General features: G+C 47.8%; 1 protein-coding gene across 1 annotated transcript in view; it reads left to right on the top strand.

Moving 5' to 3' along the window:
- The window catches only part of PPP3CC (protein phosphatase 3 catalytic subunit gamma), a 44,487-nt gene that overhangs the window by 20,142 nt on the left and 291 nt on the right, over positions 1 to 24,054 (top strand). The window contains 11 exon segments of the mRNA XM_030964257.1: positions 8,187 to 8,298; positions 10,589 to 10,623; positions 10,625 to 10,735; positions 12,584 to 12,723; positions 13,609 to 13,686; positions 13,784 to 13,878; positions 15,383 to 15,508; positions 16,415 to 16,492; positions 18,159 to 18,240; positions 19,165 to 19,262; positions 22,034 to 22,063. Of these exon segments, the coding sequence (XP_030820117.1) occupies positions 8,187 to 8,298; positions 10,589 to 10,623; positions 10,625 to 10,735; positions 12,584 to 12,723; positions 13,609 to 13,686; positions 13,784 to 13,878; positions 15,383 to 15,508; positions 16,415 to 16,492; positions 18,159 to 18,240; positions 19,165 to 19,262; positions 22,034 to 22,063 (985 nt within the window).

The following is a 24,054-nucleotide window of genomic DNA, read 5'->3' as shown; positions in this document are numbered from 1 at the left end:
AATTCAATTCAGAATCCGTCCATATGAAGTTCAGTAAAATACAGCTCAGAATCAGTAAAATGGAGCTCAGAATCAATTAAATGCAGCTCAGAATCAGTAAAATGCAGCTCAGAATCAGTGAAATGGAGCTCAGAATCAGTGAAATGGAGCTCAGAATCAATTAAATGCAGCTCAGAATCAGTGAAATTCAATTCAGAATCAGTTCAAATGCAGCTCAGTAAAATACAGCTCAGAATCAGCAAAATGCAGCTCAGAATCAGTAAAATTCAATTCAGAATCAGTTCAAATGCAGCTCAGAATCAATTCAAATGCTGCAGCTCAGGATCAGTAAAATGGAGCTCAGAATCAATTAAATGCAGCTCAGAATCGGTGAAATTCAACTCAGAATCAGTTCAAATCCAGTTCAGTAAAATACAGCTCAAAATCAGTTGAAAACAGCCCCAAATCAGTTTAATACCTCTCAGAATAGCTAAAATGCAACTCCAAATCAATTACATACAGCTCAGAATCCATTAAATTTAGCTCAAAAATCAGTAAAATTCATCTCAGAATCAGTTCAAATGCAGCTCAGTAAAATGCAGCTCAAATCAGTTAAATACAACTCATAATCAGTTCAAATTCAGCTCAGAATCAATTAAATGCAGCTCAGAATGAATTAAATGCAGCTCAGAATCAGTTAAATACAGCCCCAAATCAGTAAAATTCAGCTCAGAATCAGCTTGAATGTAGCTCAATAAAATGCAGCTCAGAATCAGTAAAATTCAGCTTAGAATCAGTAAAATGCAGTTCAAAATCATTAAAGTTCAGCTTAGAATCAATTAAATGCAGCTCAGAATCAGTAAAATTCAGCTTAGAATCAATTAAATGCAGCTTGGAATCAGTTCAAATGCAGCACAATAAAATACAGCTCAGAATCAATTAAAATACAGCTCCAAATCAGTGAAATTCAATTCAGAATAAGTTCAAATGCAGCACAATAAAACACAGCTCAGAATCAATTAAAATACAGCTCCAAATCAGTAAAATACAGCTCCAAATCAGTGAAATTCAATTCAGAATAAGTTCAAATGCAGCACAATAAAATACAGCTCAGAATCAATTAAAATACAGCTCAAAATCAATTAAAATACAGCTCAAAATCAGTAAAATACAACTCAAACAGTGAAATTCAGAATCAATAAAATAAGCTCAAAATCAGTAAAATACAGCTCCAAATCAGTGAAATTCAGCACAATAAAACACAGCTCAGAATCAGTAAAATACAGCTCCAAATCAATAAAATTCAATTCAGAACAAGTTGAAATGCAGCACAATAAAACACAGCTCAGAATCAATGAAATACAGCTCAGAATCAGTAAAATTCAATTCAGAATAAGTTCAAATGCAGCACAATAAAACACAGCTCAGAATCAGGAAAATACAGCTCCAAATCAGTGAAATTCAATTCAGAATAAGTTCAAATGCAGCACAATAAAACACAGCTCAGAATCAATTAAAATACAGCTCAGAATCAGTAAAATACAGCTCCAAATCAGTGAAATTCAATTCAGAACAAGTTGAAATGCAGCACAATAAAACACAGCTCAGAATCAATGAAATACAGCTCAGACTCAGTAAAATTCAATTCAGAATAAGTTCAAATGCAGCACAATAAAACACAGCTCAGAATCAGTAAAATACAGCTCAGAATCAGTAAAATACAGCTCCAAATCAGTGAAATTCAATTCAGAATAAGTTCAAATGCAGCACAATAAAATACAGCTCAGAATCAATTAAAATACAGCTCAGAATCAATTAAAATACAGCTCAAAATCAGTAAAATACAGCTCCAAATCAGTGAAATTCAGCACAATAAAACACAGCTCAGAATCAGTAAAATACAGCTCCAAATCAATAAAATTCAATTCAGAACAAGTTGAAATGCAGCACAATAAAACACAGCTCAGAATCAATGAAATACAGCTCCAAATCAGTAAAATTCAGCCCAAAATGAGTTCAAATGCAGCTCAGAATCAGCCCAAACACCAACCCCAGATGTCTCCTGCTGGGTTTCCCCTCCAGTGCAGTTCTGCATGGGAGGAAGGCAATGCTGATAACTCACAGTGTGATTTGGGGCAGGAAAATGATGTCCCCATCTTTGGATCCACACCAGTGGCAGTGATGGGGTTAATGCCTGAGTTTTAATGTCACTTGGGGCTGTCACTCAGGGACAGGAGAGGGACAGTTGATGGTGCTGCTGCAGGCAACAGGATCCTCTGGGTTCTGGAGCTTGGGATTGAAGGAATTTGAGTTGGTAGTTCATGTTTGGACTTTATTTTTTATCACTGAAATGGTCTTACAGCTCTGAGTTTTGTAGCTTTTTATTAGTAAGGCACAAAATGGCTAACTATTCTTTTAAGACTAAACTATCTAATTAAGAAATGACACTTAGATTATTTTCTTTTTTAACTTAATAACTGATCCTTTGAAGCTCGTAATGTGGACTTTTACCAAATTACAAAATACCACCCAGACCCGTGAAGAAGAAGGTAAAGAACAACCTGCCTTAAAACTTCTGTCTTGCTTTATATTTATTTCTATATTCTAAAACTCTTTAAGTTTTCTACTCTGTGATATCACACACTTCTAACTAATAACACAACCATAATCTCAGTGTTATCAATTAATTTTGGAAGTCTCTTAGGTCAAATGTTCTCTTGTGAGTCTGTGCCTTTCAGCACAGAAAGTTTAAAATTCTCAGCATTTAAGGTTCCAACAGGATCCCAGCAGGCAGTGAGAAGGAAATGTTGGAAAAGCTGCAGAATTCAGGATGGAACAGCAGGAGAAAGGGCCACGAGCCTGAGTCACTGCTTCCCTCTGAAAACCTTGGAACAGGGTCAGGAGAGAGGAGCAGGAGTCACCTGGGCTGTGACAGGAATTTGCAGCTCCCTGGGATTCCATGGCCAAGAAATTGGGAGTGCAAAGGATGGAGTGGAGCCCCGAGGCTGCTGCTGCTGGCTCAGTGCAGGGATGGGACAGGAAGGGACAGCTCTTAGCAAATGCCACAAATCCCAAGGGATTGCAGCCAGCTGGATTCACAGAGGCAGGGCTGAGTGGAAGTGGAGCACTTACCCCAATTGGAAGCAATGTAAGGAAAAGCTTTTGGGGGAACAGGGGCCTGAAATGTGGCAGAAATCAGCTGGAATAACAGAGGGAGTGATTTCTCGTGGAAAAATGAGGCTGCAGGAACAGCTGAGCCTCTGGCTCTGCAGAGGAATCTTGGGAAGGAGCTGTCAGGGATGAGTGCAAGGGGTTCTTTGAAGGATTCTGCAGAGGATTTAGGGAGAGCAGGGCTGACAGCTTGAGCTCCAGCAGCCCCTGGCTCCCTTCCAGCCCCAGGCTCTGGAATCCTGACAGGGAGCCAAGGTGTGACGAGGAGCAGGGACAGAGGAGGCAGAGCTGGGGCTGGGGCTGCTGGGATCTCTGGGATTTGGGTGGTGCTGGCAGGAGGAGCCCCCCAGGGAGGAAGAGGAAGGACACATCCCACTGTTCCTCTGCATTGCTCAGCTGGCTTTGCAGTGTTCACCTGGAAAAGGGATTAAATTCCAGAACAGCAGCTCCTTCTGAGAGAAAAGGTGGATGTTTTTAAATTTTTTTTCTTTTTGAACCTTCAAATGAGAGATGTTGGGCCCTGTGTGTGTATGGATTGTGTAGATCCAGGGTGGAAAAGTCCTGCTCCCACTCTCTGCTCTTAGCCCAGGTTTTACTCTCAGATCTCCAGAAGTGCTGGGGATCAGCACCTTGATCTCTCCATGCTGGGATCATCACAGAATCATGGAATGGTTTGGGTTGGAAAGAACCTTAAATCCCATCCTGTTCCACCCCTGGGCAGGGACACCTTCCACTATCCCAGGTTGCTCCAAGCCCTGTCCCACCTGGCCTTGGACACTTGCAGGGATGAGGAGCTCTTTGCCAGCTCCTCTGGGCAGCCTGTGCCAGGGCCTCCCCACCCTCACAGGGAAGGAATTCTTCCCAATACTCATCTAAATCCCCTTTTGGTTCAAATCCCCCTTGTCCTCTCTGCCTGTGATAATATGGAAGAATTCCGAGAAGATGTATGGCCTTGGAGAATGGAGGTGTTGGGGCAAAAAAGATGTTTTAGCTTTTATTTCCTCCTTCCCTTTCACCCCATGCTGCAGCAGGAATGCCACAGATCCCCCCTGGAGAATCCCTCTGATCCCACAGCTCAGGGTGGGCTTTGATGGACACATTTCTCTTCTCTTCTCTTCTCTTCTCTTCTCTTCTCTTCTCTTCTCTTCTCTTCTCTTCTCTTCTCTTCTCTTCTCTTCTCTTCTCTTCTCTTCTCTTCTCTTCTCTTCTCTTCTCTTCTCTTCTCTTCTCTTCTCTTCTCTTCTCATTATTATACTAAAAAATACAGAAAGGATACTTACTAAATATTAAAAAGGTAATAATGAAAACTCCTGACTCTTTGCAGAGTCCTGACACAGCTGGGCCCTGATTGGCCAAAAAAGTTGAAACAACTCACAGCAGAATCCAATGAAACAATCAGCTGTGGGTAAACAATCTCCAAACACATTCCAAAGCAGCAAAACACGGGAGAAGCAAATGAGATAAGAATTGTTTTCCTTTTTCTCTGAGGCTTCTCAGCTTCCCAGGAGAGAAATCCTGGGCAAAGGGATTTTTTTAGAGAATGTGAATGACACACACCCACTGTGCTGGAAGAGATTCCCACCTGAATGCACAAAATCTGCTTTTTGTAGTGAAACAACAGCAGGTTTGGAGTATCCCAGATGGAAAAACATCCAGGTTTTCCTTGTGGTGTGACCTCTGGGAAGGTGGGGAGCAGCAGCAACAGCCCCATGAGTCACCACAGCAAGTTGGACATCCATGGGGAGATGATCTGAGCAGCTGGGGGTGTCCTGGGCAGAGCCAGGCCTTGGAGTCCCCGTGGATTCCTTCCAGCTCAGGATATTCCACAATTCCATAACCGTGACCTTTTAACAGAATGAACCAGGAGGGGATGGTTTAATTGCAGGAAACAATGCCAGACTGGGGGCCAAGGAGATGTAAGGGCCAAATTCCCCTTCCAGGTGTTCCCTGTGGCTCCAGGTGTTTGGTTGTCCAGGTTCAAGGAGGAATTTGTGGCTCAGACAAAACCTTTCAAACCCCCAGCCCCTCCCAAGCCTCTCAGTTCATCAGCTCAGCTGGAAGTCAGCAACAAATCATTCAACAAATTCTTGCTGGGCCTCTGGCTTAGGGAAATTCTCATTTAAAAACATGAATTCCCAGTATAATGAGGCCACAGAGAGTGGATTGGTTGATGGTTTGGTGGTTTTTCTTTTTAAAGAAAAGAATTGTGAGGGGAGAGGGGAGGGAAGAAGCGTGTGAAAGCTGGAATGCTGCTGGAAGGGGACTCTGGGAAGGGTTTGCTGGCCACAGATCCCAGCTCCAGAGTGCAGGGCTCACAGGCAGCATGGAAATCAGGATGAACTCCCCGATTTCCCATGGAAATCCCACCATTGGGAGATGCTGATGAGGCAGGGCCCTGCTGAAGGATCCCCAGTGGGAAAAATGCTCCTTTCATTCAGCTTTTAGTGCCAAATCCGAGAATGCCACAAGAGGGGTCTGTGCTCGTGGTAGGGAGGGATCATCCCAGTCCACAAAGCTGGAATACAATGAAGAGAATGATTTTGTGAAATTAGAAAGTGAATTGTTATGGCCAGGAACAGAATCCATGGAAAGAGGAAATTTATCAGGAAAAGTGGTGAGGTCATGGCATGCACCTTTCCCAGGCCAGTTCTTCCAATCCAATTATGATGGGACACGTGATTGCTGTCTAATTATGGAATTATATGTTAATCTTGATTTAATGCACTTTTTATCCAGAATAATATTAAAGAGACCCAGAGTAGCATAAAAGAGATCCAGCCAGCCCTATAAAGTGGGAGTGAAGGTGGATTTTTGGGCTGGATTTGGGAGTTTTGCCCACTGTTCCCGCTCTGGCAAGCTCTATGTGTAAAAACTTCCTTACAAATGCCAGCTTTTGGGAATGGTGACAGAGGTCCTGGTGTGGAGGCAGGTTTGGCACCAGCCCCTCTTGCATTTTTGAGGTTGCAAGTCGCAATTCCTCTTGGAATTCCCTCTCTGTGTCCTGCTGAGCTTTCACTTTCCAAGTGGATCAAACCCTTGGCTTTGGGCTTCCCACAGAGAGGCAGAATAAGGAGAGAAGGAGATTATTTAAGATTATTTAAACCCAAAAAGCTGTGACTGCCTGGATTTGCTCCTTGGCTATTGCAAACAGGCAGGAATCAATTCCTGGGAAAGGGATCTGTGCAAAATACCAGGAAGCATCCGAGGCATGCAAGTGTAGAAATTCCCTCATTCCTCATTCCAGCCCCTCTGGAGCCCTCGAGGGCTCTCCAATGTCCTTTACTCCGTGTCCTCCTGGTACCTGGCAGTCCCCACATCCTTGGGAAGTGCCTCCAGCCACAGGGAACAGTCTCTCTCCACGTCCCTGCTGTGTCCAGGAAGAATTGTGGTGCCAAATTCAACCCCATTTCACTTTAAACCCCTCCAAATGTGTTTTAAAACCTCGCTTCTGCAGGCTGCCAACCCTCCATGCATCCCAAACCCTCCCCTATTGATGCTGCATCTCTGCCTTGCTTTGATGCCAGGGCTGTTTCTTCCTCCAAGTCATTTGGTTCATTTATAGCAGCCTCAGAGCTCTCCTGCCAGCCCAGAAAAATGACATTTCTCTTGCAAGCACAGGGAGGTTAAAGCTTTAAATCCCAGAATAATTATAAATGGTTTTGTTGGGAGCATTCCTCCTGGTAACAGATGCAATAAAACATGATTTTGCTACTGGCCTTGGCCCCGTTCTCTTTTGGAATTCCCAATTAATCAAGTTGTTAATGTGGGCTTGAATTCCAAGTGAGACACAGGCAGTGCTTTACAGCTCCTCAGGGTTTTTGGGACCAGCTGGGATGATTCCTGCAGAGCTTACCTTGCAGGTTCAGTGCTTCAGCACCCCCAGATCTAAACTGGCTGTGCTGGGACCCAACTGGGAACTGCTTCATTTGGGTTCTGGTTGTTCCCAGCTGGTTCCTGGGGATCTGTGCCCCAGATGGGGAATTGTGGAGGGTTCAGTGCTTCAACAGGTTCGGTGCTTCAGCACCACCAGATCTAAACTGTGCTAGGAACCAACTGGGAACTGCTTCATTTGATTTCTGGTTGTTCCCAGCTGGTTCCCAGGGATCTGTGCCCCAGATGGGGAATTGTGGAGGGTGTAAAACACACTTGGGGGTGGTTCCTGTTTCCCAGGCGTGTCCTGCAGCCTGTCAGCCTCCAGGGTAAGCTCCTATTAGAGCCTTTAATCCAGCTCCTGCGGCTTGCTGTCCTTATGGATTGTCCTTCCAGCACTCCACAGCAAGGAGGGAAATGTGATAACACTTCCCCGTGTGAGATAACAGCTCTGCTGCTGTCAGCCCGAGCACACCGGGCTGAGTGAGCCCTCCCAGCCCTTCCCTCGGGCTTTTTTTGGGAAGCCAGCATGAAATATTTCTGCTACAAACCCCATTTCAGCCTGACTTTGGTCTGTGCCTCATCAAAGGCGCCGTTTTGCAGGTGCTGCCGCTCGCAGAGGGGATGTGGAAAGCCCTTTTCAAAGCCAGAGAGCTTTGCTAAGCTAAGCTTGTTTTTTGGGCTCAGCTTTTCCTGTTTTGAGCTTGAACTTCACATGACTGTAGCATAAGCAGAAAAACCAGTGGGAGGTGGAAGTCAGTGGGGAAGGTGAAGTTGAATTTTCCGGGTGTTTCGTGGACAAATGTCTGCCTGCTCCTCTCGCTGGTCTCCATCCCAGTGGAACATCTGGAGCAAACAGCTGCTTCTGCTTTGCTGCTCTACAAAAGGGTTTTTTTTTCCTTTGGTTTGTGCTGGAAGCAAAGCTGCCCCCACCCAGCCCTGAGCTGCTTTCTGTTGGCCACGACCTCATTTGTCACTTCTCCAAGTCAGCCCTAATATAGAGAAATCCCGGTGGCTTTTCCCCACTTGGCCAGGAGAAGATCCACTGCCCATTATGGAGCTGGGTTCCACTTTGGGTGTCTTCCCAGAACCTCTTAGTGCAGTCTCAGGCTGATGAGTGCCCTGGGAAAGGATTTTATGACGTGCCCTGTTTGCCTCTCTTGCAGTGCGTGCTGTATTTATGGAGTTTAAAGATAAATCATCCCAAAACGTTGTTCCTCCTTCGAGGGAACCACGAGTGCAGGCACCTCACAGAATATTTCACCTTCAAGCAGGAATGTAAGTATCAGCAGTGGGAGAAGGATTTGAATCCATTTAAATAATACATTTTAAAATATATTTTTAAAAAAAAGGTGTTGTGAGAAAACGTGGGCTTCAATTTTTGTGCCTCTGAGTGGCATCAGAGCTGTAAAAACCTGTTGTCTTGTTTTCCTGCTCTTCTGCTATAAAAAATACCCCAAACCCCAAATCTTTTAAGTTCTGCTAAGCACCAAATGTGGCCTTTTGGTTTCAAAGCCTGAGTGTGGATGGAAGAAATGGCAACACTTCTCTGCTGATGAGCCAGGCACACACATCCTGCCCTCCCTGACTTGCAGCCCCAGCAACGTGTAATCAGTGCCAAAAGCCTTCCAGCTCCAGATTGTGCAGCTGGGATCAGTGACTGGAGCTGGAAAGGGGGAAGGATTTGCTCCTCCCTGTTTGCACTGGGGAGGATCATTTACCTTTCAAATCGTTTTTGCAGTGAAAAGATGGGTTTGTGCCCAACATTTGAATGTTTTTAAAGCAGTGCTGAGGAGAGGTCAGGGAATGATGGGTGTCTGTCATTCCAAGGAATGAAAGAGGTGGAGAACTCAAAGCCAAGCTCCTTTAGGGAATTCTTGCTCAAGGACCCGACCTCCAGAGATAATTCTGGGCAAGGCACAAATCCAATCTTTATCCCATCAGCTCTGGGTGGTGTTGGATGGGGGAAGGCTCAGAGGGGATGAGTCCCTGTTCTGTTAACTCAGGAATGAGCTGGAGAACACCTCCCAGCTCTGTGCTGGATGCTGTGCCCATCACCTGCACACAGGTGAGCTGGGCCCAGTCTGAACCGGGTGCTGGGGTTGGGTTTTTCCCTGTGGAAAACAGGAGGTGCTGCTTTTCCCCTTCCCTGAGGATATTTCTGAGCAGATTTGAGCCTTGGTGTAAGAGCCAAACTGCTTTGGAAAGGCTGTGATTTATGTATGGGAGCATCCTCTTCCCCTCTGCTGGGGTGAGGCATCTCTGGAATTGTCATCCCTGGAAGATCCATTCCTGTGGGCAAATCCTGCCTCCCAGGACCTGTGGAAAAGCAATTCCTGCCCCCATGGCTGTGTGATGCTGCTGTGCCAAATTCAACAGTCGGGATGAGTCTAGAGGTGCTGTGGAAGGTGATGGGGTGGCTCCAGCAGCATCCCAAATTTATTTCATGATCCAAATTTTCATGATTTGGGAACACCTCATCTCCTTGGTGCTGATCTCAGTGCAGGTGTTCTGGAAAACAAATGGAAGGGACATGAATATTGTCCAGTTCCAGATAAAAAACCTTTTCTTTTACACACCCAACAATTATTTTCCAAATCGGTATTTTCACAAATACACGGCTGCAGAGTTTTAATCTAAATCACTATTTTCAGGAATACACAGGTACAGAGTTGATTCCAGGTGCAGAGTTGATTCTAAATCAGTATTTTCACCAATACACTGCTGATTTTAAATCAGTATTTTCAGGAATACACAGACATAGAATTGATTCTAAATCAGTATTTTCACAAATGCACTGGTGCAGAGTTGATTCTAAATCATAATTTTCAGGAATACACAGGTGCAGAGTTGATTTTAAATCCGTATTTTCATGAATACACAGGTGCAAAGTTTAAATCAGTATTTTCAAAACACTGGTGCAGAGTTATTCTAAATCAGTATTTTAGAATACACAGTAAGTATTTTCAGAATACACAGGTGCAAAGTTTAAATCAGTATTTTCACAAATACACTGGTGCAGAGTTGATTCTAAATCAGTATTTTCAGGAATACACAGGTGCAGAGTTGATTCTAAATCCGTATTTTCATGAATACACAGGTGCAAAGTTTAAATCAGTATTTTCACAAATACACTGGTGCAGAGTTGATTCTAAATCAGTATTTTCAAGAATATTTTAAATATTCATGATTGATTTTAAATCAGTATTTTCACAAATGCACAGGTGCAGAAGTTGGTTCCAGGTGCAGAGTTGATTCTAAATCAGGATTTTCCAGAATATTTTAAATATTCATGATTGATTTTAAATCAGTATTTTCACAAATGCACAGGTGCAGAGTTGATTCCAAGTGCAGAGTTGATTCTAAATCAGTATTTTCACAAATACACAGGTGATTTTAAATCAATATTTTCACCAATACACAGGTGCAGAGTTCGATTCCAAATAAATATTTTCACTACCAGGTGCAAAGTTTGATTTGTGAGCCATTTTGGTTTAGGAGCTGGGTTCCTGGAGTTTATTGATCAGCACTTGAGCCGATCAGAGCTTGATTGGATTCCTCCTCGCAGGTCGAATCAAGTACTCGGAGCGAGTGTACGACGCGATGCATGGACACCTTCGACTGTCTTCCTCTTGCTGCCCTCCTCAACCAGCAATTCCTGTGTGTCCACGGGGGCCTGTCTCCAGAAATCACGTGTCTAGATGACATTAGGAAAGTAAGTCAGCTCCAGGAGCTTTTCCCTTCTCTCCCAGTTCGCCGTGGGGTTCGCTCCTCTGTGGATTTGGGGCTGGATGAATGGGAATCTGTGGGAATCAGTAAAATAAGAGGGTTTTGAGAAAGCTGCAAAAGGCAGGCCTCAGAAGCACCAGAACTATGATTGGAGCTAAGCAGTAGCCATGAGATTGGTCAGCAGAAAAATTATGTAAGAAGTAGAAAAGTAAAAACAAATAGAACAATGGTCTGTATATTAATGCTTATCTAAAATGAATCCATAAGCTACTGAAAAATATATCTAGGAAGATATTGGAAAGTTCTAAGCTTAATAATGGAGCTCTGTACATTGTGTTTGAAGGCTTACAAGCAGGGATTGTATTTGAAGTAAGCAAACATTGTTTTAACCAAAGGTACGTGTGCTTATAGTGATTGGATAGAACTACTGTCAGTGTGCTTTTGCTTTGTGTGATTGGTCAAAATCTTTTAAAGTGAGTTGTAACATTAAGTTCTTTGTTTACTGCCTAAAATGTGAGCTGATAACATCTTCCCATTGCCATAACCATGTAATGAAGCTGATGCTGGAAAATAAAACAGCTCGAGAGGTGTCCCACAGCAGCCCCATCACGCTGGTGATTTGTACTCTCTTGGTTTGGAAAGCCAGGTGTCTGCTAAGGAAGGCAGGAGCCTCCCCTGAAATGGAAAATGTAAAATCCCCTCCCTCCAAATTGCTATAAATTTGAAATTAAGGGGCTCTCAGGCAAAAAATATGGGAGCAGGAATAACAGTTCTTTAAGAGGGAAGAAAATAAAAGGATAAAATAAACAATGCAGTAAGTTAAACCAGCACTGCCAGAGTCAGAACCCAAGCTGACACCCTGTGGGTCAGGGTGCTGGCAGCAGCGCCATTGGAATTGTGGCTCAGCCCTCCTGCAGTGTCAGGGGTGGTTCTGCTGGAGCAGGGATCCTGGAGAAGGGTGCAGTCTTCCTCTGGAGATCCGGGCTGGTGTTCCAGAATCTCAGATATATCCAGGCAGGAATGTTGGCTGGTGTTCCAGAATCTCAGATTATATCCAGGCAGGAATGCTTGGCTGGTGTTCCAGAATCTCAGATTATATCCAGGCAGGAATGCTTGGCTGGTGTTCCAGAATCTCCAGATTATATCCAGGCAGGAATGCTTGGCTGGTGTTCCAGAATCCCCAGATTATATCCAGGCAGGAATGCTTGGCTGGTGTTCCAGAATCCCCAGATTATATCCAGGCAGGAATGCTTGGCTGGTGTTCCAGAATCTCAGATTATATCCAGGCAGGAATGCTTGGCTGGTGTTCCAGAATCTCCAGATTATATCCAGGCAGGAATGCTTGGCTGGTGTTCCAGAATCCCCAGATTATATCCAGGCAGGAATGCTTGGCTTGTTTCCAGAATCTCAGATTATATCCAGGCAGGAATGCTTGGCTGGTGTTCCAGAATCCCCAGATTATATCCAGGCAGGAATGCTTGGCTGGTGTTCCAGAATCTCAGATTATATCCAGGTAGGAATGCTTGGCTGGTGTTCCAGAATCCCCAGATTATATCCAGGCAGGAATGCTTGGCTCCTCCCTCTGGGCTCACATCTCCCAGTGGGATGCTGCAGTTCTTATCAGCCATGCAGGGACATTCAATAACCTCTTATCAGATGTCCCCCAGAGGGAGGAGTGGATGTGGAAGAGGTAAAACTGCTCATTTAACAGAAGACAGCTGCCATACAGATGGTGAATAGAACACAATTTGCTTGGCAGTCTGGGACATGTACAGAGCCCCCAGCTAACAGGAATCGTGCCCCAGCTCCTGCTGATGTTGTGTCCCCTCTCCAGTTAGACAGGTTCAAGGAGCCTCCAGCCTTTGGTCCGATGTGTGACCTGCTGTGGTCGGATCCCTCGGAGGATTACGGCAACGAGAAAACCCTGGAGCACTTTGCCCACAACACTGTCCGAGGCTGCTCCTATTTCTACAGGTGAGGGCTGGTCCAGGGGGCATTTCTCTTCTCTCACACCAAAATCACTGCTCAGGCCACTCTGTGGGGCTTTGCAGTCTACCTGAAATTCTCCTCACTTGGCTCTGGTGCACAAATTCTTGTTTGTTTTTGGCTTCTTTGAATATTGTCTTTGGATAAGTTTAAATATTGAGCTGTCTTTATTATAAGTTTGAGTATTGAGCTGTCTTTGAATATTGAGCTGTCTTTGGATAAGTTTAAATATTGAGCTGTCTTTGGATATTGAGCTGATTTTGGATAAGTAATTGCTACACCAGGGAAGGTGTAAGTTGGATATCAGGAAAAAATTTTTCACCAAAAGAATAATAAAGCACTGGAATGCTCTTCCCAGGGAGGTGGTGGAATCACCATCTCTGGATTTGTTTAAAAAAAGCCTGGACGTGGCACTTGGTGTATAGTCTGGGTGAGGTGTCAGGGCACAGGTTGGACTTGATGATCTTAGAGGTCTCTTCCAACCTCATTATTCTGGGATTCTGTGAATATTGAGCTGTCTTTGGATAAGTTACTTTGTAGAATTGGGATCTCAAGCAGCAGAGATGCTTCTTTGGACTGGCCCTATGAGTGGTTTGCAGCATCTGGATCTCTAGGAAATATTTTCTTTGCTAAAAAAGAAGGATTTATGCTGACAGTCCACTTACAGGAAGGGTTTAACAACCCTTTTAGAACCCTTTGCAATTAATTTTTAAATAAAAATATATAATTTGAATGATTTTTGAATAAAACATACTTGGTGCTGGGCAGAAACTGGATGTTTTCTGCAAGTGGCTGCTTGCAGAAAGCAAGACCACCCGAGCTCTGAGCTCTCCTTTGCTCACAGCTGAGTTCTCCTCCCTTTTTGTTTCGCAGTTATCCTGCAGTGTGTGAATTTTTGCAGAACAATAGTTTGTTATCCGTAATCCGAGCTCACGAAGCCCAGGACGCTGGGTGAGTGCTGCAGCCCCGGGGCTGGGCGGGCTTTGGGCTGGGCTGGGCGGGGTTTGGGCTGTGCTAAGCCAGGTTTAACTCGTGCCCTGTTTTGCAGGTACCGAATGTACAGGAAGAGCCAGACCACGGGCTTTCCCTCGTTAATCACAATCTTCTCTGCACCAAATTACTTAGATGTCTATAACAACAAGGGTAAGGCTAGGGCTCTGCTGCTCTTACAAAAGTCAGGAAATCCCTCTCCCACTCTGCCCTCCCAAAATCACAGGATAATTTAATTGGAAAAGAGCTCCAAGCCATTGAGTCCAACCTCTGCCCGATCCCTGCCTTGTCACTGAGTGTCACTTCCAACTGTTCCTGGGACACCTCCAGGGATGGGCACTCCAACCCTCCCTGAGCCCTGAGCCCCCTTTCCATGGGGAAATTCCTGCTGTGCCCACCCTGAGCTGCCCTGGCCCAGCCTGAGGCCGTTCCCTCTGCTCCTGTCCCTGTTCCCTGGGATAAGATCCCAAATCCCCCCGGCTGTGCCCTCCTGGCAGGAGCTGTGCAGAGCCACAAGGGCCCCCCCTGAGCCTCCTTTGCTCCAGGCTGAGCCCCTTCCCAGCTCCCCCAGCCTCTCCTGGGGCTCCAGCCCCTTCCCAGCTCTGTTCCCTTCCCTGGATTCACTCCAGCCCCTCCAGGTCTCAGGGAGGGGACCAGAACTGGGCACAGCCCTCGAGGCACCTCCCCAGTGCCCAGCACAGAGGGACAATCCCTGCCCTTCTCCAGCTGCCACCACACTGGTTTTGATACAAAAACCACACTATTTTCGATACAAACCCTCTCCTCCAGTCACATTCTTGTGCCTGGAATGAAAGAGAGCTTTGTGTGCTGAGCTGAAGTGGTTGACTTAATGTGTTACTGTGGCAATTAACTGTGGAGTCATAAGGCCTGGAATGAAGCTTTCATTCCCAGCCACAGGAGAATGGAGCCCTTCTGATGGATGCTGCCATCCCACAGAAGCTGATAGTGTAGGAAAGTTTTCCACTTCCATCTGCCCCTAAACCATGGGGATCATGGTGGAATTTTCTCCAGCTGTGGGGTTTTTCACCCCTCACTTTGGATCTTGGCTCTGTTTGAGTTTCACTGTTCTAAGCTGAGAACCAGCTTGAGTAAACCAAAATATTATGGCTTTAACCTTCTCATTTTGGAGAGTTGGTAGCTTGATGCTACACGAGTGTAACAGGGTGTTAATAATGAAGGTTTTATAACACTGGTAAAACTTCCAGAGGGAGCCAGGCTGGGAGAGCTGGGTGTGAAAGAGGAAGAGGCTCCAGGGAGACTTTAAGAGCCCCTGCCAGAGCCTGGAGGGGCTCCAGGAGAGCTGGACAGGGACTGGGGACAAAGGATGGAGGGACAGGACCCAGGGAATGGCTCCCACTGCCAGAGGGCAGGGATGGATGGGATCTTGGGAAGGAATTCTTCCCTGTGAGGGTGGGGAGGGGCTGGGCTGGAATTCCCAGGGAAGCTGGGACTGCCCCTGGATGCCTGGAAGTGCCCAAGGCCAGGCTGGGGGGGCTTGGAGCACCCTGGGATGGTGGAAGGTGTCCCTGCCCATGGCAGGGGTGGTACTGGCTGCTCCTTAAGATCCTTCAAATCCAGGATTCTGTAGGTGGAAAGTGCCCATGGACATTTATTCTCTTTGCCTTTTCTCCCCCAGCTGCTGTACTGAAATACGAAAACAACGTCATGAACATCAGGCAGTTCAACTGTTCCCCTCACCCCTACTGGCTTCCAAACTTCATGGATGTCTTCACATGGTCTTTGCCTTTCGTAGGGGAAAAGGGTAAGAGAGATTTGGGGTTCTGTTCCAAACTCCCAGTGACTGCTCCTCATATCCTGAGTGTCACAAACCTGTCCCACAGTGCTGGGAGAGTGTTGCAGCTCCAGGTAGCGCAGGAGAGCAGCTCAGGCTGAAGGAGATCTTCATCACTGGGTTAAATTCGTGCAAAACCAGCTGTTGATAGCTGTTTGAAAAAGCTTTTACCAATAAAACACTCCTTTCTAGCTCTTCCTGCATTGCTGGTGGGGCTGCTCTTGGGTGCTGTAGCCCCACCTCAGAATTTGGAGATGTTTCTCTCGGTTTGCAGCAGAGGAATTTTAAGTTCCTCTTGGCTCCTGGCCCACCAAAAAGGAAGCATTCACTTCAATCCAAGGCTTATTTCGTTCTGAAGAAGGCGAGGCAGCTTAAAATATGACCAAGACTTTGCCTCAGCTTTTCACCAAAAGGATTTTTACCTCTCCTGATGAGATTCAATTCCACCCCAGTCTCGTATGTTTGGGGTGCAGCTTCACCCTCACCACTTCCAAAGGCTTTTTTGACTTTGAGGCCCCAAAGGTCGAATCCCCCCGTCCCCAGATTTGGCCCTTCTCAGAGCCAGGTGGCTGTGGCGTGGGTGAGGATGGGGAGGGGGGACCTTGAGGGAGCTCAGGCTGTTCTGCAGGAATGTTGGCACCTCCTTCCCCACGTCTGGTTCCTCTGTGATGTGCTTGGCCTGCATCCACCTCCTTGGCAGAAGATGCAGCGTGTGTCGTCTGCTCCGGCGCCGCCGCGGGTACCAGCAGGCTGTGCCTAAAAGTGTCTTTAGGCCCCCACTTGCAGGGGACAGACGACCTTGAAATCCTTCCTTGGTCCTCCAAATGCCTCTGCATGCCCAGGCCTCTCTGACCTCTCTGTCTGTGCCTCTTGCAGTCACCGAGATGCTCGTGAACATCCTCAACATCTGCTCCGATGACGAGCTGATTTCGGATGGCGACGAGACCTTGGAAGGTAAAATATCCCTGCTGGCACCAGAGAGCAGCGGGGGGAAAGGCTGGGCAAGGTCTTTCATGCCTGAGCAGCACTTGATTTATAGCTGGATGCCCAGCCAGGGTCTCCAGTTGCTTTTTGCCCAACCTTTGCACTTTTGGGTAGGGAATGTTTGGGGTTTTTTTTTTCTCCTTTGCTGTTCAGTCACAGAGAAATTAAATGACATTCACTGCGACAGACACTTCTTGCCAGCTACTCTGGGAATGGTTTCCTGCTCCTTACACAGGCTGCTGGTTATTTTTTACCCCAATTCAAAATTTTCTGCACCAAAATATCCACCCAATCTTCTCTCATCTGTTGCAGTGAACTCCTCTGTAAAGTGGCTTCTCATGTCACCCCCCTCCCCAAAAATGCTGGGTTTGGCCCTGGTTTTAAGCCATGCATGAAGGGGACAAATCAGTGGTTGAGCTGATGAGCAGTTTGGATTTTGGGGGGACTCAGGAGTGAGGTGGTGACCTGAGGAAGCTGAGGGGGGCAGCGAGAAGTGGGGCCTGAGCTGCCTCGGCCCCAGGTGGAGACTCTAACCCGCTTATCCCATTGCATTTCCGTTTTGTTTTTTGGTTTTTTTGGTTTTTTCTTTCCTCCCTCCCATGAAAATTAAATTTGTTTCTTCTATCTCTGTCTTCATCTACTTGTTTCTTGGTGTCTCCTCTCCCTGAAGATCACTACATTTCAAGCTATCCGAAAGGTACCCAGCTAGAATTTGCTACGAGCTTAATTATCACTGCCTGTGCCACCAGATCCTTGAAGTGGATTTCCAGAGCTGACTAGTGGGGCAGTCTCTTCATCCCCTTTCAGTTTTAACATAAGCTCCATGTGTTTTTTAACCCTTCTGCGTTCCTCCAGGAACTCTGAGAAACGGGGGTCACGTTTCTACCTGATTCTGAATGCAGCCACGTAGTGCATGGCTGAGCCATGGTGCATGTTAGCCCTGGGTTTGGCTTCCCTGTCCTGATGTGTACTGGGCCATGTGAGGAATCTCAGCTGAGAGGAGATGGATTTGTTCCCTCTTTCCACCTGAATTTTCCCTTTGGTTTCAGCTCCCTCCGTGCTTTTTTTTGTTTCTCTCTCCCGTTGGGTCCGTAGAGCGGAAGGGGAGCTCCCCCCTGTCCCGTTGTGTCCGTGTGGGGTCAGAGCAGAGCTGCCAGGCTCAGGCCAGCCCTTCCCTGTGCTCCTTGGATGCCAGAGCTGATGCTTGTGTGCCGCTGCGGGCGAGCCCAGCGGTGCCCATCAGCCGTCAGCCCCTCCGTGCTCTGCCTTGCAAACCGTGTCCTCATGGCTGAGTCATTTGTGTCACATCCTGTGCAGTGTGGGCCCGGCTGGTGACGTGCCAGCCACACCTCCCCGAGTCCGTGTCCTGTGGTGGTTCTACTCTCTTTAGCCCTCTCGAGTTCCGTGTGCCATCTCGTTGGTGTTGCCCTCCTCACCGCCATCCTGGTGCCATCCTGATGCCATCCTGATGCCATCCTGATGCCATCCTTCCAGCACCGTTCTCTCTCCGGTGTAGCTGTGACTCTGTACAAACCATGATTTCTTTTCCTGGAGTCAGGCAGGTGCTTCATCCTGACCTTCCCTGCAGAGCAGGAAGCCTCCAACGTGCTGCTCTCTGCTCTTTTCTCTCCCTAAGGTGGGACAACGGTGCGCAAGGAGATCATCAGGAATAAGATCAGAGCCATTGGGAAGATGGCACGGGTCTTCTCAGTCCTTCGGTGAGGATGGGCTGGGCACTGGGCTTACACTGGGGACTGGGCTTAAACTGGGCACTGGGCTTAGTTTGGGGTCTGGGCTGAATTTGGGGACTGAGCTTAATTTGGGGACTGGGTTTAAGCTGGGGACTAGGCTTAAGTTGGGGACTGGGCTTAGTTTGGGGACTGGGCTTAATTTGGGAACTCAGCTTAGTTTGGGGGCTGAGCTTCAGTTGAGGACTGGGCTTAGTTTGGGGACTGGGTTTGATAGGGGCTCTGGGCTTAATTTGGGGACTAGGCAGTTTGGGGACTGGGCTTATATTGTGGACTAAGTTTAATTTGGGGACTGGGCTAAATTTTGGGACTGGGCTTAAATTGAGGACTGGGCTTAATTCAGGAACTGGGCTTAATTCGGGGACTGGGTGTAATATGAGGACTGAGTTTAATTTGGGGACTGGGCTTCATTTTGGGACTGAGTTTAATTTGGGGACTGAGTGATGGGGAACACTGGTTAGGAAAAAAAGAAGGGAAAAGCTTCCTAAAACAGGTGGGTTTTCCTGACTCCTTCAGGATACATTTTCCTGAAAGAAAACTCTAGCCAGGTAGGGGTTGGTCTTTCTCCCAAATAACAAGTGACAGAGGGGAGGAAACAACCTCAAACTGCAGGAGGGGAGATTCAGGTTGGATATTAGGGGAAATTTCTGCATGGAAAGGGTTGCCAAATACTGGAATGGGCTGTCCAGGGCTGTGGTGGAGTCCCCATCCCTGAGAGGTTGAGCAGATGCGTGGATGTGGCACTTGGGGACGTGGGTAGTGGTGTTGCTGGGTGACCTTAGAAGTCTTTTCCAGCCCTAATGATCCCATGGCTCCATGGTTGTCACGATCCATGATCCCACAACACCCACCACAGTGTGTAACTCGGTGTGTAACTGCTGCTGTTCCCTGCAGGGAGGAGAGTGAGAGCGTGCTGACCCTCAAAGGCCTGACCCCCACAGGTACCCTGCCCCTGGGAGTGCTCTCGGGGGGGAGGCAGACCCTGCAGACCGGTGAGTATCCCTGAGCCCTGCATCCCCCTGCCCCAAACCCCCTGGGGCAGCTCCCACGGGCGGCCTGGAGGGTGCCAGGGGACCCCAGCCAGGCTTCAGGCCCGTGGGGAGGAAGGATTGCCAAGCAGGAGTAAGCAGAGGTGTAGGTGGGGGTGTGGAGAGATGCCAAGCTGTCCCCGTGTACCCTCGAGGAAGAAAACCCGCAGCACCCTGCCTAAAGCATGTTTAGTGCTTAATTGTTTGTTTCTGCAACAAGTTTTTCTCCTTTATTTCCCTTCTAACGCTGCATGGTGCGCATCCTCTGCCTCACCTCGCTGTGCTGCTGCTGTGTGACAGCCTCTGTGTGAATGTGACAGTGACACTGCCTCTGTGTGAATGTGACAGTGACACAGCTGCTTGTTTGTTCTTCGTTCCACCAGACCCCTCCCAGTCTGCCCCTGTCAAGTCATGAATCCCAAACAGGAGGAAGGTCCAGCCAAAGGAACGAGGTTCCTCCAGGGCTGGATGGTTCAGAAAAGTCTCCTCTCGGGTTTTGAGGTAGTTGTGGAGGTTTCTTCCAAAAATTTGCTGCCTCTCTCAGCAGCTCAGGGAGCAGCACGGAGCAAAGGATCCGATCCTTCCCCTCCCAAGGCAAGGAGGTTGGCTGGTGCTCAGGGAATGAGCTAGCCCAGGGGGAATCCTGTAATCCAGTGTGTTAATCCTCCCCTGCCATGGCCTTTGAAGCCTGGCACCTCCCCAGCTTCCCCCTTCCATGGGCACCGGGGATTTCCTGCAGCTCTCCCCAGGCTGGGGCTGGGGTTTGCCTGGATTAAAGAGTTCACGAGTCAGAAACATGGAAATATCACTGCCTGCTCCCAGGGAGGATGCAGCAGCACTCCCAAGCTCATGGATTTCTCTGCCCACAGAGGAGGATGGATATTTTTTCCCTTTTTTTATAGAAACCATCACAGCCCCATCGCCCCAGTTCTGGGAACAGAGCCTGAGTGGGAAGGTGGCTGCTGCAGCAGCTCTGTCCCTGTATCCCGACAGCACAGGGTCACGCTGTGACATTCTCCAGCACCTTCCCCTCTCAGGGGGATCTCTCAGGGGTACCAGGGATCTCCCCTCCCCCAAAATAAACCTCTCCCCAGGACAGAACAAACAAGCTGGGCCTTTGCTGCTGCCTTACCCGCCCCGCCCGCCGCCTGCAGGCTGCCCCCGCTGCCCTCGGCATCTCCCGGCTTCTCCTGCCCTCCTCACCCTCTTTCCCTGTCCTTTCCCCTTCTCCCACTCTCCTTTCCCTGTCCTTCCCCTTTTCCCACCTTCCTTTCCCTGTCCTTCTTCCTTCTCCCACCCCTCTTTCCCTGTCCTTTCCCCTTCTCCCACCCCCTGTTCCCCTTTACCTTCCCTGTCCCCTCCCCTCTTCCTCTCTCACCTGTCCTCCCTTCTCCCACTCTCCCCTGTCCCCCTTTTCCCACCTTCCTTTCCCTGTCCTTCTTCCTTCTCCCACTCTCCCTTCTCTGTCCTTCCCCTTCTCCCACCCCCCTTTCCCTGTCCTTCCCCTTCTCCCATTCTCTTTCCCCATCTCCCTTCTCATCTCCTGTTCTCCCCTCCTCCCTGTCCTGACCCCTTTCCTTCCCACTTTCCCTGTCCTTCCTCCTTCTCCCACCCCTTTCCCTGTCCTTCCTCCTTCTCCCTCCCCCTTTTCCCCATCCTCCCACCCTTTCCCGTTTTGCACATCCCTTCACACTCCCAGTGAATTTATGGGAGCCCCGTCTGCTGGGTGAGGAGGAGGGGGGGCTGCCCCCCTTTTGGGGTGCCTGTGTACCTCAAAAAAGGGAAACAGGGCTGCAGTGAGGGGGGCCCTGCCCTCCTGAGCCTCTCCCCTGCCTTTCACAGCAGGGCTTGGCAAAATCAACTGAACAAAGTCACGGAATCTGGGGCAGAGCTGTGTAGCCACAGCTCCATCCTTCCTCCGTGGCCTCCCGAGGACCACGTGGCCTCTGTATTGTGTCCAAAGTGAAAAAGCTGCAGTTTTGAGGCTAAAATCCAGAGAATCTGCTCAAGGGAAGGGCGTCCTTCCAGATGTTGAGGCAGGGCCTACCAAACCTTGGATGTTGCTGCAGCAGATTTAGGAAGGGGGCCATTGCTCAGCTCTGTGGTGCCTTGTTGCTTGGTAACTCTTTCAGGAGGTGGAGCTGAAGCCAAACTGGATTTGGAGCCTGATTTTCTGTTACAGCTCAAGGCACCAGCAGCAGAGCAGCCCAGTACCTGCTGCTTGTCCTTCCCTGGAAAACAGGCTGCCCCTCTCCTTCCCACTGCTCCACAACATCCCCTGGGATCCCTTCTGTGTGGTGGAGGGTGAATTCCACATAAGTGATCATCCAAAGGTGGCCTGGAGCCGCCCAGCTGGGAGCAGAGCTTAGTCCGAGCTTGTCCCTGTCCAGTGCACACAGCAGGAAGCCCCCACTCTCTGCTCCTCTGTTCTTCCATCAGATCAATCCAGAGGAAAGGAGACTCCCCCTGAGCCCTCGGGGGTCCCCTTCCCCCCTTCCTCTCCACCTCCTGTCACCTTTTTCTCCCCTCTCGCCACTCGTTTGGCACCACCGGGGCTGGGGGGCCGCGGGCTCTGCGTCGCAGCCATGATGTCGGATCACTCACTGTCACTCTGTTTTTGTTCCTTTTTTTTTTTTTTCTGTTTTTTGTTTTGTTTTGGTTTTTTTGTTATTTTTTTTATTTTATTTTTTTTCCCTGTCTTCATTTCTGCATGCCACTGTTCTTCTGTATTGCAGCCACAGTAGAAGCGGTAGAGGCACGGGAAGGTATGGCTAGAACCCGGCGAGAGACTCAAATCATCTCCGTGTGTGCGTGCGCTCATTTTAAAGAGCTTTACCAGCCCTTAACGGAAGCTTTTTACTCTTGCATCACCAGAAGTGGGGGAGGACGAGGCCCTGCTGGGAAGGAAAAAATACCCAGGGGTTTGGTTCAAGGCTGTTGTAGCTTGAACAGTTTATTCCTTAGTGGAACACCTTTATTTGGAGTTGCCAAAGCGGTTCCTGCTGCGGCAGCTCGAGACCTTGGGCTTGAGGTCCTACAATCTGCCAGCACCATCAAAACCCTTAGAAAACAGGATTTTGTGGTGCTGGTGTAATCCCTGCCTTCCCCACAGGTAGGCCAAGGTGGAGAGGCAATTCTCTGCCTGTAGGGTGTAGGAATGACAGATCCATGAGGATTTTTCCTCGATGCCGAGCGGGGCCACGCAGCTCTACAGAGGCTTTGCTTACCAAGGGAAGTTGTTTGTGAGCCAGCCAAGTCCTTGTAAAAGATTTGGCACGGGCTCCTTTTCCTTAAATTCTCCGTAGCACAAAGGAGTTTCACATTTGGTCCGTGTCATCAGGGCGAGGGTGACGTGCTCGTCCCCGCGGTGATGGAACAGGGACATGAAATTCCTCCGTGGGATTCATCCCTCCCAAATCTGCCCGTGTGTCTCCTGGTCATGCAAGAATTTTGCCTTTGTGATCCAAGGACTAGCTGTTCCCTCTCCTGGTGTTGCAGTGTGTGGTTTGTGTCGGAGTTCAGAGCCTTGTGGTGGTGTCTTTGTTCTGTTGTTCTGGGTTTTGCCTTTCTTTTTTAATTTTTATTTTCTTTTTAATTGTTATTTTTTTAGTGTCGTGTTTTTCAGCTTTGAAATTTTCCTGAGATTTCACTCTCTGGGGACAGCAAGCACTTGTCTGGTTTATCAAGTTCCTCCTAATCTATTAAAATAGGGGGAGGTTTGAGATATTGGAAGGAAATTCTTTCCTGTAAGGGTGGTGGGATGGAATTTCCAGAAAAGCTGTGGCTGCCCCATCCCTGGAAATGTCCATGGTTGAACCTGGGATAATGTAACTGGATGATTTTAATCTCCCAACCGAAACCATTCCATGCTTCCATGAAAAGCTCTTAGGGAACAGAGCAAATCCTAAACCTCTTATGGAGCAAAACAAATCCTAAACCTCCCTAAAGAGAACCTCCTTTTAGAGAACAGAGGAAATCCTAAACCTCCCTAAAAAGAAGAACCTCCTCTTAGGGAGCAGAGCAAACCCTAAATCTCTTAAGGAGCAAAGAAAATCCTAAACCTTCCTTAAAAGAACCTCCTCTTAGAGAGCAGAGCAAATCCTAAACCTGTGTAAAAAAAAGAACTAACTCTTAGGGAGCACAGCAAATCCTAAACCTATCTTAAAGTAAAACAACCTCTTAGGAAGCAAAGCAAATCCTAAACCTCTCCAAAAAGAATCTCCTCTCAGGGAACAGAGCAAATCCTAGACCTCTCTAAAAAAGAACCTTCTCTTAGGGAGCAGAGAAAATCCTAAACCTCCCTAAAGAAAAGAACCTCCTTTTATGGAGCAGAGCAAATCCTAAACCTCCCCAAAAAGAACCTCCTCTTAGGGAGCAGAGCAAATCCTAAAACTCTTAGGGAGCAAAGTAAATCCTAAACCTTTTATGGAGCAGAGCAAATCCTAAACCTCCCCAAAAAGAAGAACCTCCTCTTAGGGAGCAGAGCAAATCCTAAACCTCCCCAAAAAGAACCAGCTCTTAGCGAGCAGAGCGAATCCTAAACCTGTCCAAAAAGAACCTCCTTTTAGGGGGCATAGCAAATCCTAAACCTGTGCACTCCAGCTTAGCGCGCAGCCGAATCCTAAACCTGTCCAAAAAGAAACCTCCCCTTGGGCAAGCAAATCCTAAACCTTCCCCACACCCAGCCGCTGGCACCAAAAAACTTTCAATGTCCCCTCCACTTGTGTCCCTCCACCCGTTGGTGTCTGGCGTGTGC

The sequence above is a fragment of the Camarhynchus parvulus genome, chromosome 22 (assembly GCF_901933205.1).
Source record: "Camarhynchus parvulus chromosome 22, STF_HiC, whole genome shotgun sequence".
NCBI classification, from domain to species: domain Eukaryota; kingdom Metazoa; phylum Chordata; class Aves; order Passeriformes; family Thraupidae; genus Camarhynchus; species Camarhynchus parvulus.
The sequence above is the reverse complement of the archived record's forward strand: the minus strand, read 5'-3'. Positions and strand labels throughout refer to the sequence as shown.